The 12,831-nt window shown below is 46.6% G+C and overlaps 1 protein-coding gene across 1 annotated transcript; it reads left to right on the top strand.

Moving 5' to 3' along the window:
- Positions 1 to 4,336: 4,336 nt before the first annotated feature.
- srsf5a (serine and arginine rich splicing factor 5a) lies at positions 4,337 to 12,535 on the top strand. The gene is made up of 8 exons (XM_080012452.1): positions 4,337 to 4,402; positions 4,784 to 4,918; positions 5,040 to 5,110; positions 6,412 to 6,534; positions 8,440 to 8,509; positions 9,943 to 10,016; positions 10,462 to 10,569; positions 10,710 to 12,535. Exons 2-8 carry the CDS (start codon positions 4,793 to 4,795, stop codon positions 11,032 to 11,034), a joined length of 897 nt encoding a protein of 298 aa, XP_079868578.1. The 5' UTR covers positions 4,337 to 4,402; positions 4,784 to 4,792; the 3' UTR covers positions 11,035 to 12,535.
- The last annotated feature ends 296 nt before the right edge of the window (positions 12,536 to 12,831 follow it).

Genomic DNA, 12,831 nt, shown 5'->3' with positions numbered 1-12,831 from the left:
GCCGCCCCAAACTGGTCTGGAAACAGCCCGTAACAGGTCTGGAGACAGCCCTAAACAGGTCTGGAAACAGCCCCAAACAGGTCTGGAAACAGCCCCAAACAGGTCTGGAAACAGCTCAAAACAGGTTTAGAAACAGCTCCAAACAGGTCTGGAAAAAGCCCCAAAAAGATCTGGAAACAGCCTCAAAAAGGTCTGGAAACAGTCCTTAACAGGTCTGGAAACAGCCCCAAACAGATCTGGAGACAGCTCAAAACAGGTTTAAAAACAGCTCCAAACAGGTCTGGAAACAGCAACAAACAGATCTGGAAACAGCAACAAACAGATCTGGAAACAACCTTTAACAGGTCTGGAAAGCAGAAAACAGATCTGGAAACAGCTCAAAACAGGTTTAGAAGCAGCTCCAAACAGGTCTGGAAACACCCCCAAACAGGTTTAGAAACAACTCCAAAAAGGTCTGGAAACCGCTTGAAACAGGTCTGGAAACAGCTTAAACACGTCTGGAAAAGACCCCAAACAGGTCTGGAAACGACCCCAAACAGGTCTGGAAACAGTTCTAAATAGTTATGGAAACAGCAGCAAACAGGTCTGGAAACAGCTTGAAACAGGCCTGGAAACAGCTTGAAACACGTCTGGAAAAGACCCCAAACAGGTCTGGAAACGACCCCAAACAGGTCTGGAAACAGTTCTAAATAGTTATGGAAACAGCAGCAAACAGGTCTGGAAACAGCTTGAAACAGGCCTGGAAACAGCTTGAAACACGTCTGGAAAAGACCCCAAACAGGTCTGGAAACGACCCCAAATAGGTCTGGAAACAGTTCTAAATAGTTATGGAAACAGCAGCAAACAGGTCTGGAAACAGCTTGAAACAGGCCTGGAAACAGCTTGAAACACGTCTGGAAAAGACCCCAAACAGGTCTGGAAACAGTCCCAAACAGGTCTGAAATCAGCCTCTGAACAAGTCTGGATACAGCTCCAAACAAGTCTGAAAACAGTTCTAAATAGTTATGGAAACAGCAGCAAACAGGTCTGGAAACAGCAGGGAACAGATCTGGTAACAGCTCAAAACAGGTTTGGAAACAGTTCCAAACAAGTCTGGAAACAGCCCAACCAGTCTGGAAACAGTCCCAAACAGGTCTGGAAACAGCTGGAAACAGCTCAACCGGTCTAGAAACAGCTGGAAACAGGTCTGGAAACAGTCCCAAACAGGTCTGGAAACAGGTCTGAAAACAGTCCCAAACAGATCTGGAAACAGCCCTGAACAAGTCTGGAAACAGCCCTAAACAGGTCTGGAAACAGCCCTAAACAGGTCTGGAAACAGCTCCAAACAGATTTGGAAACCGCTCAAACAGGTCTGGAAACAGCCACTAAACAGGTTTGGAAACCGCTCCAAACAGGTTTGGAAACCGCTCCAAACAGGTTTGGAAACAGCTCCAGACAGGTTTGGAAACAGCTCCAGGCAGGTTTGGAAACAGCTCCAGACAGGTCTGGAAACAGCTTGAAACAGGTCTGGAAAGAACTCTAAACAGGTCTGGAAACAGCTCTAAAGTGGTCTGGAAACAGTGCAAAATAGGTCTGAGACAGCCCCAAACTGGTCTGGAAACAACTCCAAACAGGTCTGGAAACAGGACCCGCCGCACCAACCTCACAAGCACCGGACCAGACATGGCCCCAGCGGCACCTTTGGGCTCCAACAACCACCTGACCTCATAGTGTTCCACCTCTGAGAAAAGAGGCAGGAAATGGGATGGAAGCTGCTGCCGGAGACTTCACAACCGAGCCCAAGAAAACCCGGAGGGACGGGATCCCGAGCCCCGGGTCCCGGGCCTTGACGCGTCACTCGGACTCCACAACCACCACGCGTAGGTTTGGAGGCTTTTTCTCGGACAGTGTTATTCGTCTTTTTTCCCGTGAACTTTGAACCCTTTGCCAGCCTTTTCTCCGCTGCCTCCAGAGCTGCTTTTGCGGAGCAGAAACGGACCCCCGGGAAGACCCTCACCAGGAAATGGTGAAGCGCTGACATTGGAAAAAGGCTCTTGTTTAAACGACCTCTATGTGGCCTTCAGTTAGTATTGTCCACCCGTTCTCCCTGTGTTCAGCTTAAGTTGGGATGCGTTCAAAATCTTAAATTGTAAATGGTAAAAGAGTTTTTCCCCCCCATTCCTTAACCAGTAACACAAACAGTCCATAATTACTAGAATGAGAAACTTTAAAATCCACACTTCTGACGCTTTTGTGGGATATCACCGTGAACAATGGCCCGTCTAAAAATGATGCACAGAAGATTACGCGGCCATCCCATAATCCACTTACTCTGGGTATAATCCACTTACTCTGCGTTACAGACAGTTGTAATCAAATCATTCCAAATGCAAATCCTGTTTGCTTCACTTTTCACCCCTGCGTTGGGGCAGCCCAGTCCCCTTTGTGAAATGCACTGTTTCTTTTTTTTTGGGTGGAATCTCCCAACGTAAAAGACCAAGCCTCACCATCGGCCATGAAGAACCTGACTGAGTCAAAAGTGCACTCCGCCGGTCGAAACTTTTATATACCCGGGAAAAACAAAAGGACTTTATATGACATTGCGACAGTGCTTCTGACTTCCCGACCTGGAAATGTATTCTTACCCTAGAGAAGTATCTGGGGGACCTTGTCCACATCACCGTTCCCTTCATTCCAATTCACCCGCAAAGGGACTTTCTGTTGGTTTTAAAGAAAAAGAAAAAAATGATACTGTTTTTTTTTTGTTTTTTTTTTGTTTTTGGTTCCGCACGGGAGATAATAGGGAATAATTTAAACAGAGAATACAACCCAAGTGTTTAGGAATGATCAAAGACACCCAGTGCTCCCCTTCAAGGGAAATTGCTGTGTGTGCTGATGTTTCTCCACCGCGACGGTGAATGGAAGGGTAGAAAAAGCCGGTCGGGGGGGCCGTTGGCGTGACATTTTATTGGGGGGGTGGGGTGGGGGAGAGGATTTAACACGGCGGAAAAGGTGAAACGTCTGTAACTTTTGTTGTTAGTATTTTATTATTATTCAGAGTGAGTTACAGCTGACTATCCCTCTCTCAGGAAGGAGGACAAACTTCACAAATGGAGATCAACGTGCAAGCTACTTCACGGTTATATTTTCAAACAATCTATTTATGTATTTATTTTTTCATGATCTACATCGTATTACATTTCGCCGGGTGTGTGCTCCGTGTTCCGATGGTCTTTGTTTCAATAGATTATTTTGTATAAATATGAGTTGGGGTTGGCTGCACATTCATCAGTGTTCCATGTTCCAAATGTTTTTTCACTTTCTACAGGACAGACAAGGACAAGTACCTTTTTTTCTATTGTATTGTGAACCTTAACCTTGTATGTTCTTTTCCAAACACAAGACAATTAAAAAAAAAACGATACAGTGTTAGAATAAAGCAAGGTTGATTGCTATGAAATGTTTTCCTTCTTGTGTGAAACATTGTTTTTTTAAATACAGACTATTATTATTATTATTATTATTATTATTAATAATAATAATAATAATAATTATTATTATTATTATAATTATAATAATAATAATAATAATTATTATTATTATTATTATTATTATTATTATTATTAATAATAATAATAATAATAATAATAATAATATCAATAACTTTTTCTGCTGAGCGCGCGCGCTGCTCCCAAACTGGAGCAGTCAGCACTTCCGCTTCCTGTCTCCAATGCTGCGTTCAAGTCATGTGGGAATTAGTTTTAGGGCTTTCTTCCGGAGCTTCGGGGCGTTGAAAACGGAGGAAACGGCGGCACCTGGTGGTCTGTGGGGGTTACAGCAGCCGCGATGAGTAGCCACACACACACACAGACACACAGACAGACAGACAGACAGACAGACGGGTAGATAGATACACATAGGAGTAGACGGGTGAAGCTATCTGCTGATATGTGTGTTTTGGCTTGACAATGCCCCGAGGTTTCTGCTTAAATCTCTTATCTCTTGATCCCCGGGAATCAACTGCTTCGGCGGCGTTCAAAGTTTCTGACGTCACAAGCACCTGGTAATCCAGATTCGGCTCCGACGGTTTGTGTGGAAACCCTGAAAAAAAAGAATATACATATATATATATAATTTTTTTTGTGTTCACAAACCTGTTTTACGCATAGATGTATATTTTCTAAAAACTTTTGTTTGCCATTACCAACTACAAATTATATATATACGCGTAGTCGCAATATTCTCACGTGATTAAACTGTCTCCGTGTCGTAATCGTAGTTCCTATCTCTCCGATTTGACGTGAACGCAGCACAACGCTCTACGTCGGGTGCACTTTGCCCCTTTGTCGCCATTTTGATCCAGGCACCAGACGCGGACTCGGCGGAGCTGCGACGGAGCCAGAGACCGCGAAACAAAACCAAGGTGAACACGCGGCGTCGTCTGCGACCAGGCGCTGACAAAGAAGCCGCCGAGCGTCGTCGTGTACAACCACAACAGTTATCGACGCTCTTTGTTCGTTTTTTTAGCGCTTTTGCGACGAGCGCCGCGCTGACGGGAATCGTCCGAGCGGCTAAAGCTAAAGCTAGAGCTGAAGCTAAAGCTAGAGCTAGAGCTAAAGCTAGAGCCAAAGCTAAAGCTAGAGCTAACTAGCCACCGTTGTAGACTCAACGGGGCGGTTTTAAAGCGTGAAATGTGATCGAATCAACATCGGCTTTTTTTTCCCCGCGCAGCGACATTTAATTTCTCTAAAAAAAATAATAATAATAACTAAAACTGAAATCCACGGCCGCCTTGCTTTTGCAGCAGATCAACATGAGCGGGTGTCGTGTGTTCATCGGCCGCCTCAGCCCGCACGCCAGGGAGCGGGACGTGGAGAAGTTCTTCAAGGGCTACGGCCGGATCCGGGAGATCAACCTGAAGAACGGCTTCGGCTTCGTGGTGAGACTGAGCCCCCTCCTTCCCGCACACACACACGCGCACACTCACTCACACACACACGTACGTGTTACCCGGCTCCCCCCGAGCGGGGTGTGTGTAACCACGTGCTCTGTGGCCCCAGGAGTTCGACGACCACAGGGACGCGGACGACGCGGTGTACGAGCTGAACGGGAAGGAGCTGTGCAGCGAAAGGTGTGTATCGTCCTGAGCGCTACTGCGCGACCGCCTCGGCGTCGACTACCCCGCGCGGTCGCGATTTATTGCTCTTTTTTTTGTTGTGTTTGTTTGTTTGTTTTTTTCTTTCAATAATCGGTAAAACTATCAGATTCCGCTATCGCGTGTTTCCCCGCACTCGTTTGTGTTTGTCAACGGCCAAGCAGGGTAAAATGGCCGTTGGGCCTCTAGATGCCGCGTCCCCTTGTGGCGGGGGAGGGGGATGTGGCTTAATGCGGAGCTGGGCGAGCCTCAAGTCGGGAGACGTCGGCCACACCGGGCGCTGCGATCGGGTGTTTCGCGGGGGGGGGGGGGGGTTGAGCTGATTGCTACTGTGCAAATGAGCGGCGCCGGGCGACAGCAGGGAAGGTAGACGCCCTCTCAATGGCACGATCCCTGGAAAGCGCACACCGGACCGTCCGCGTACTTGTTCGTGGTTAGGCCTCCTTTAAACCCGATAAAATAAGGAACACGTCGTTTTATCCTCCTCCTACAAGGACAATTCTTTATTTTAAGGGAAACATGGCAAGACTAGTAACAGTTTTTCAAGAAGGGATTTATTTTGCAGCTCCACTATTCTAATCAAATAAAAAGTGGCACCGTCCATCTGTGTAATGTTTATTAAATATGGATATTGGGAGAGGTTTGAATGTTTGGCGCGCCCACAACAGTCAGTCCCGTTTGGGCCGACACGCCCGAGAACCTGGCGACGGGGCGAGAGCCACTTGGGTTCACGCTGCACCACCACCACCACCACCGCCGGCGGTGTGACTGTACTTTTACGATGAACTATACCAGACATGTTGACGCAGTGGGTTTTTTTTACCTACCAGCTACACCGGCCACGTGTGATGCGTCCCAGAGGGGATGACGTTTTAGTAGAGTAAAGAGGAATAACAGTTTGATAACAGGTCTTGTCTGAAATTCCACCAATGCTTTTGTAACAGTGTGAAAAATAAATGTATCTTTATGAATTCTGCTATATACGTGTTTGAAAATGATGTAACATGGTGATCTTGTTTAAACTGTCTCACATTATGTCCTATGAACCCCAACTCTGCCCACGTAGCTGCATGCAGGTGAGAAATAAATGGAACGTGGAGTGCTCCAACAGGGGATTAACACAGATTTAATAGCGCTCCGCCCCAGGCCCGGTGTAGTTACACTGATAACTTTCACATATAAATTGGCCCAATATTTCAGACTGGGTAACACTGAGTACTCAAAACTAGTCAACCAACGTCATGAGGTTTTTTGTTTTTTTTTCCCCCCTTTCTCAGGGTCACAATCGAGCATGCTCGCTCCAGGAGAGGGGGACGGGGAGGTGGTGGCGGCGGCCCTGGAATGGGTCGCTTTTCACCCAGGTTTGGGAATCAGCGCCAGTCTCGCAGCAGTGGATCCAGGTAACCCAGTATTTCCCAGTGTATTTGTTCTTGTTTCTTACGGTACCTGTATAAACTGGTATTTCAGGTTGACTGGTGCCTGAAGGGCTCATTACATGTTTGCCCAGGGTTCTTTGCGGATGGCGAGCACCCTCCCACAAAGAATGCGAGGTGTTTGTGATTGCCCCATTGTCCGTTGGTTGGAAGTGGTTTGTCCGCCTGTTCCATGCTTAGGCAAGAGACGATGTTTGAACTCAAGGCCTGCTCAACATTTTATAACAAAGGACTGCTTACTGAGTGTAGTCAATCAGTCATAGTAAATCACAATGTAATTATTCTCCCTCATTGCGAGGTTCTCCAAAAATAAACTGCATATAAATACCAATAAAAAATCTTACCTTCTAGTTGCAAACTGCAAAAGAAAATTACAAGGACCCTGTTAATTCACAATAAAATCACCAAACTGTTAGCTGTTGGCTATGCCACTTTGTCTCTGCCTCAAAAAGTTTGTAGACCTGGAATTTCTTGTCTGCTGAAGATTGGTTTTGGGCTATCATTTCAGAAAGCAGATCTTCCATTGCTTCCAATGCAATTCTTCCATTCTGGACTGAGGAACGCATTTTCCTTACGCCAAGTCACAAAATTTAGGCGGTGTGCGACTCTGTGCCACAGCTTCGCACAGGTACAAAGTCCCATGGCACCGGCGACTGGGGATGTCATTTGTGGCGCGCAGCCTAGCACTAATGCAAGCATACATCTAGCTTTACCCCCCCATCTGGTGTTGGCTCTCATTTATCTCCCTTGATGTGGTTGAATGCAATATTGGCTTCAAAGTCAGATGTCAATCTACAAAAAAAAAACAGTTTCTGCCTATTTTCAAAATTTTCAAGAAGTTTAATTAATGGGTGGGCTCTCGTGTGAAGCCCCTACTCTTAAAACCTCTATATTAGTATATTATAACCTCTATATTACTATAGAGTCTCTATTTCTGATGTCATTCACTCAGCGGTTATCGGACCGGCGTCACCGATCCACGTACCGGTCCAAATTCCATTCCATAGCTTGTGCTGGACCATGAACCCACCGTGTCACTTTTTTTTATTAATGATCTGCCTCCTCGAGAGTTCCACTCCCCAAATTTACCTGTAGAGCGCAATGCGCAAACAGGAAGTGGCAATTGGAGTTGGGCAAACCGTCACTGCACAGGTGGCTGTAGGAATGAAATTCTAATAGAATTCAAATATATTAAAAAAAAAAAACTATTGCTGAAATTCCCATTTGATTGTTTATATATATTTTTTGTAAATAATTGATGGAAAAATGTTTTGGCTAACGTAAGCGAATCAATTAACATGTGATGAGCAAAAAAGTTCAATATAAGTTCATCCAGTTGATGTCGGCAGTGGTGCACGAGTGCAGCGATGCGTTTCACTGTACAGGGGAGAGTGCTGCCTCTTTGACCAGAATGTCCAGTAATTCCACAGATGTGGCGATGAAAGTGTGAAATAAACCCGACCATCACAGACGGAATGTCCTCTAGTGCAGATGTTCTCAACCACTGGCTCGTGGACCGTGCCGTGCGGCGGGGCATTTGCCACCGGGCCGTGAAAACCCCGGCGGGAATTTTTTCAGGGGCGATCTGCTCGGCAGCTAAGCAGCAGGAAACGGGAGTAAATGAAATACATCTATAGTTCTTATGCACCTTGTTTGGAGAAAAGATCACTGACTGGATCTGTGGAGCAGTGCATAGCATCCTCCCCCTCCACCCCCTAATTGAATTTTATGTTCTCAGATATTCTATTTTAGCCTGTTGTCAGACAGATATCCAACGCTGTCATAGTCCATTTCTACTTAATGTGCGTATGTATGCTAGTTTCCCATGCTTTTATACAGTCAATGAATAGAAATTATTTCCGTAACATTCAGATATGGCCCTCCAGTACGGACAGAACACAGACTCATTGTGGAGAATCTCTCTTCACGAATCAGCTGGCAGGTGAGTGATTATTGTATATTTTTTATTGTATATTATGATGTATTCAAATTTTCACCTTTAGAAACCTTGTCTAGCATAATTAATGTTCATGAACAGCTTAAATTGTTAAATGTAGAACCTTTCTGGTGTACAAATTTATAAAACAGTCTAGCAAGCTCCTTTCTTTTTTATGATAAAATTTACTTAGTCCAAATTTACCGTTTCTTCCAGAGAAACAGTGTTAATTCTGATGGGCTTTCTAACAGAGACCCTTTGACTGTTTTTTTGTTTGTTTTTTTAACAGCTGTTCTGATATGGTTTCCTTTGGTCGGAGTTGCATGCACGCCCTCAGTAGAGGGCTCTCAAGTGCATAGCGCCTTCTCCTGGTTGTTTGTCTGAATAGTGTCCATTTGGTGCCTCTCCTTACACGCAGTTGCCGCTGGTCTAAGTCTTGGCTGGGCCCCCTAGCGGGTGAAAGTGGTCTAGCGCAGGATACGGTAGCCTTAGGAGGTCCGTAGCCACAGTCTGGAGGCTCTGTGGTCTGGCTTCCCCCCGACAGCTGTATTCCCCCAGCCCCTACCCTCTTCCGTTTGGGTCTTTTTCTGTTGCTGATGGAGCTGGGGGTGTTGAGTTGGGCGCACACCCCCTCCCCCTACTTGGTCTCTGGTGGTTCCTTACTTGTGGAGGCCGGATTCCCAGTCAAGGCCGAGGTCGTTTCTCAAGGGCTTAACACTGCATTGGTTCCGATTTGCTATTTGGACAAGTGGCTCTATGCTTTTATCTTCCTGGGTATGGAATGGTAAGTAGCATAAAACTCATGTGATTGGGTTTGTAAGGGGTTGGGCAATTAAGGGGAGTAGAGTAGGTCATATTTTTTTAGGACTGGATTGGGGATGAGAAGTTAATGTTTAAAGCAGTGTATTTGCTGGAAATGCAAATTAGCAGTAATGATAATTTTTTTACAACTTTAATACACCACAACTTATAGAAATGCTACACACAGCATACTTGTGCTTACTCGGCCCATAGATACAGTAGACAACACTGATACTGGTGCTTTAAGTATAGTCCTACAGTCATAGTATCTTATTTGGCCTTAATATTATCTTATTTAGCCTGTTACCCTGGGCCATTATTAAAAAAATAAATGAAATCTAAATTCAATCAACCACTGAATGGGATTTAAACAGCCTTTCTTTGGTTGAGGCATCACTTGTCCAAAATGACCAAGCATTTCAGTGGATGTTTGTTTACCCACCTAGGCCTCTCCACTGAAATGAAACTAACTTACTGTTTTTGCTGTGAGGTCAACATTAGATGACCAAAGTGACAGGTTTGACTGCTGCTTTCATGTTGCTTGCCATTTTTACCTTTGTCTTTCACTCCAGGTTTGAGAAGGCTCTCGCGGACGCTCTGTCCCTTTGTCTCATTATTACACTTGTGCTTTGAAACAGGACCTGAAAGACCTGATGCGAAAAGTAGGAGAGGTAACTTTTGTGGACGCTCACAGGACTAACAAAAATGAAGGGTGAGTTCCAGAGTCCCTGGAAGTTCATTGAGAAAGAATTATGAGAAGCTGCTGTGTGATTCCAAATGACATGAACATGATAACCAGGGTGTCTTCATTGTCTTGCCATGGCCAGTTAATTAACATGAGCATTTTGCAGCGTTGGCAGGGTGTCGGCCTTGAAATCAAATTTTTATACTTTGTCTTGAAAAGATTAAATAAATGAAAGATTAAAATTTTACATTAAATTGTGATCCCTGCAGACACTCTGGAGGACTGGAACGCTCTCATTGTGATGCATTCCTTAAACCAGATTCCTTCCACCTTTTTTGCTTCAGAACAACAGTTGACTTGAACAGTCACTCAAAACAAAAACAAAAAAAAAACATTTTGAGGAGCTTTAAGATGCACTTGATGACACGGTGTCAAATGTTTTTATTTTATTTTTTAACTTTCTCGCCCTCAGGGTGGTTGAGTTTGCCTCTCGCAGTGACATGAAGAACGCCATCTCCAAGCTCGATGGCACAGATCTGAACGGGCGCAAGCTGAAGATCTTTGAGGATCGCAGGAGGAGGTGAGATCAGATCAATAACCATCCTGATATTGATCATTTTCCTGTTTAGCCGTTCAATCTGTTGTTGAGTTTCATAAAGTACGTGTTTATTTTATTTGTTAAAAACTCTCTCGGCCCCGTCTCTCTCTCTCTCTCTCCAGCCAAAGCAAGAGCCGCTCCCGGTCCCGCAGCTACTCCCGCTCCAAGAGCCGCTCCAGGAGCCGCAACCGCTCCAGGAGCCGCTCCAGGTCCCCCAGCCGCACCCCGGAGAGGAAGCCTGCGGGCGGGGCCAAGGCCGCCGCCCGCTCCCCCTCCCGCTCCCCGTCGCGCTCCAAGTCCCGCTCCAAGTCTCGCTCCAAGTCCCGCTCTCGTTCGCCCGCTCCGGTCCAGAACAAGCAGTCCCGCTCCCGGTCCCGCTCCAGGTCCCGGTCCCGCTCCAGGTCCCGCTCCAGGTCCCGCTCGGCGTCGGCGGAGAGCCAACACTGAGCCCCGCCCGCCTCCTAACGGACTGACGTGTGACGAGGCCAGAGCTGCGAACGCCGGCCTCGCGGTGTCCGTGTCATTTCCCGCGGGGGCGTGGTCTTCTTTCAAACAGTTGGTCCTGTTCGGACCAGCAGCGGCCGTCGTCTGCAGGAAGCCTTTCTTTTATCCTTAGATGTTTTTGGATGTGCGTCCAAACGTAAGATCTTTTCTTTTTGTTGCTAATTCATATTTTTGCCCCCTTTTTTTTTTTTTTTTTGTCATCCCTTCATTTTGGTGGGACACGGATTGCCACAAAACATGTAGAATGTTCTGTGTTTTCTTACGATGTCAATATTTTAGGAGGGTTTTTTTGAGCCGGCGTTTGGGCGGCTGTCCACGAAAACTGCTGACGGTTGGATCTCAAGCGGCGACCTTTTATTCGATCCTCCCCAGAGGGAAATCACGGCGTCGCCCCCCGACACACACACACACACACACACACACACACACACACACACACACACACACACACACACACACACACATATGGTTATTCCGTGTGTTTCTGTCGCGCCTCTTCTGGGCGTCGCCGTGATACTGTGAATCCGCTCCTTGAGAGGCAACCGCGTCCGGCGGCGAGAGAAACGCTTCGTTCGCACGATCACGTTTCCTTTTGAATTTCAGTCGACTTGCCACCGTTTCTGGGAATGTCTTGACTCCACAGCGTTTTGGAGCTGCCGCGAGGCTGCAGACTGAAGTTCCTTTACATTTTAGAGCCTTATTTTCATTTTAGTCCTGCGGTGACTGTGTGTAAAGCGAAGATGTCAAATGTCTTTTTTTCTGTTTGTTGCATTGCGGTCGGGAATATCTGCTCAATGATGCGATCTCTCATTTCTACGAATAATAAAAAAAAAAAAAGAAACCCCAATCGATATCTTCATGTGAACTGAGATGTTTTATTAAAAAGAAGGAACACCGTTTTCTGCCATCATTAATATGCGACACTTATAAGGGACGGGTGGGTGAAGGAGCCGGGTTCAGAACTGGAACTCAAAATGCAGCTTTCTATAATCAAAACAAATGTAAAACTAGATTTAATGTCACATGTAAACTCGGTTTTATTCAATAAACTTGAATATCATTTTGAAGGGCGGCGCAGTCGAGCCCCTGTCTGTCTCTGTTGCGGCCCATGGGAGGGTCAGATACCGCTGGTTCGCGCTCCACGTGGTGGCGGTGTGGGCTCGGCTTCGATGGGACGTCGGAAGCTGCACCTGCCGCTGCGCCCCAGTGGCAGAGGACGCTGACGGCGCATCGAGACGCTGGACCGCGGTTAAGGGTCAGTGTCGCCGCCGCGTGGGCGCGTCTCCTGTGTGGTCCGCCCTTCAGGTGCGCCGAATGGACGACACCGGCGGCGGGGCGACGAACTCGCGTCGTTCGGTCGTGTCAAAATGAGTTCGTTCAGGCGGAGCAGTGCGAGCTGCGCATCCCGGAGGATGTTGAAGGCCAATTCACCCGAAGATATGTTTTGGCGGAGAAATGCAGAGTCTGCACCGCAAAAATAACTCACTTGAATGTTTATTTTGGTGCAAGGTGAACATTAAATTCGAATTATGCCAAATGCCTGCGTCTTTTATTCACTGCATTGGACTGTCATGTCCTCGGGTTTCTTAAATTGTTATTTTTTTCCCAGATTTCCGAGTGAAAGAGTCGCTCGCGCGTCACGGTGCCTCCGGACGCGAGTCATTTAGTCGCGAACGGCGTGTGGCGCTCTGCGGGTCTCGGGGGTCGGAGCCCCGGGACACCGACCCGGACCCCCCCCGT

This window comes from Zeus faber (assembly GCF_960531495.2).
Source record: "Zeus faber genome assembly, chromosome: 13".
Classification (NCBI taxonomy): domain Eukaryota; kingdom Metazoa; phylum Chordata; class Actinopteri; order Zeiformes; family Zeidae; genus Zeus; species Zeus faber.
This window is presented reverse-complemented; position numbering and strand designations above follow the sequence as displayed.

Bases quoted from the DNA above. Each gene is read 5' to 3' on its own strand.
- srsf5a (XM_080012452.1), top strand. From the start codon at position 4,793: ATGAGCGGGTGTCGTGTGTTCATCGGCCGCCTCAGCCCGCACGCCAGG. The intron at 5,111-6,411 runs GTGTGTATCGTC...CCCCTTTCTCAG, and splicing joins AAGGAGCTGTGCAGCGAAAG to GGTCACAATCGAGCATGCTC. The intron at 6,535-8,439 runs GTAACCCAGTAT...CGTAACATTCAG, and splicing joins TCTCGCAGCAGTGGATCCAG to ATATGGCCCTCCAGTACGGA.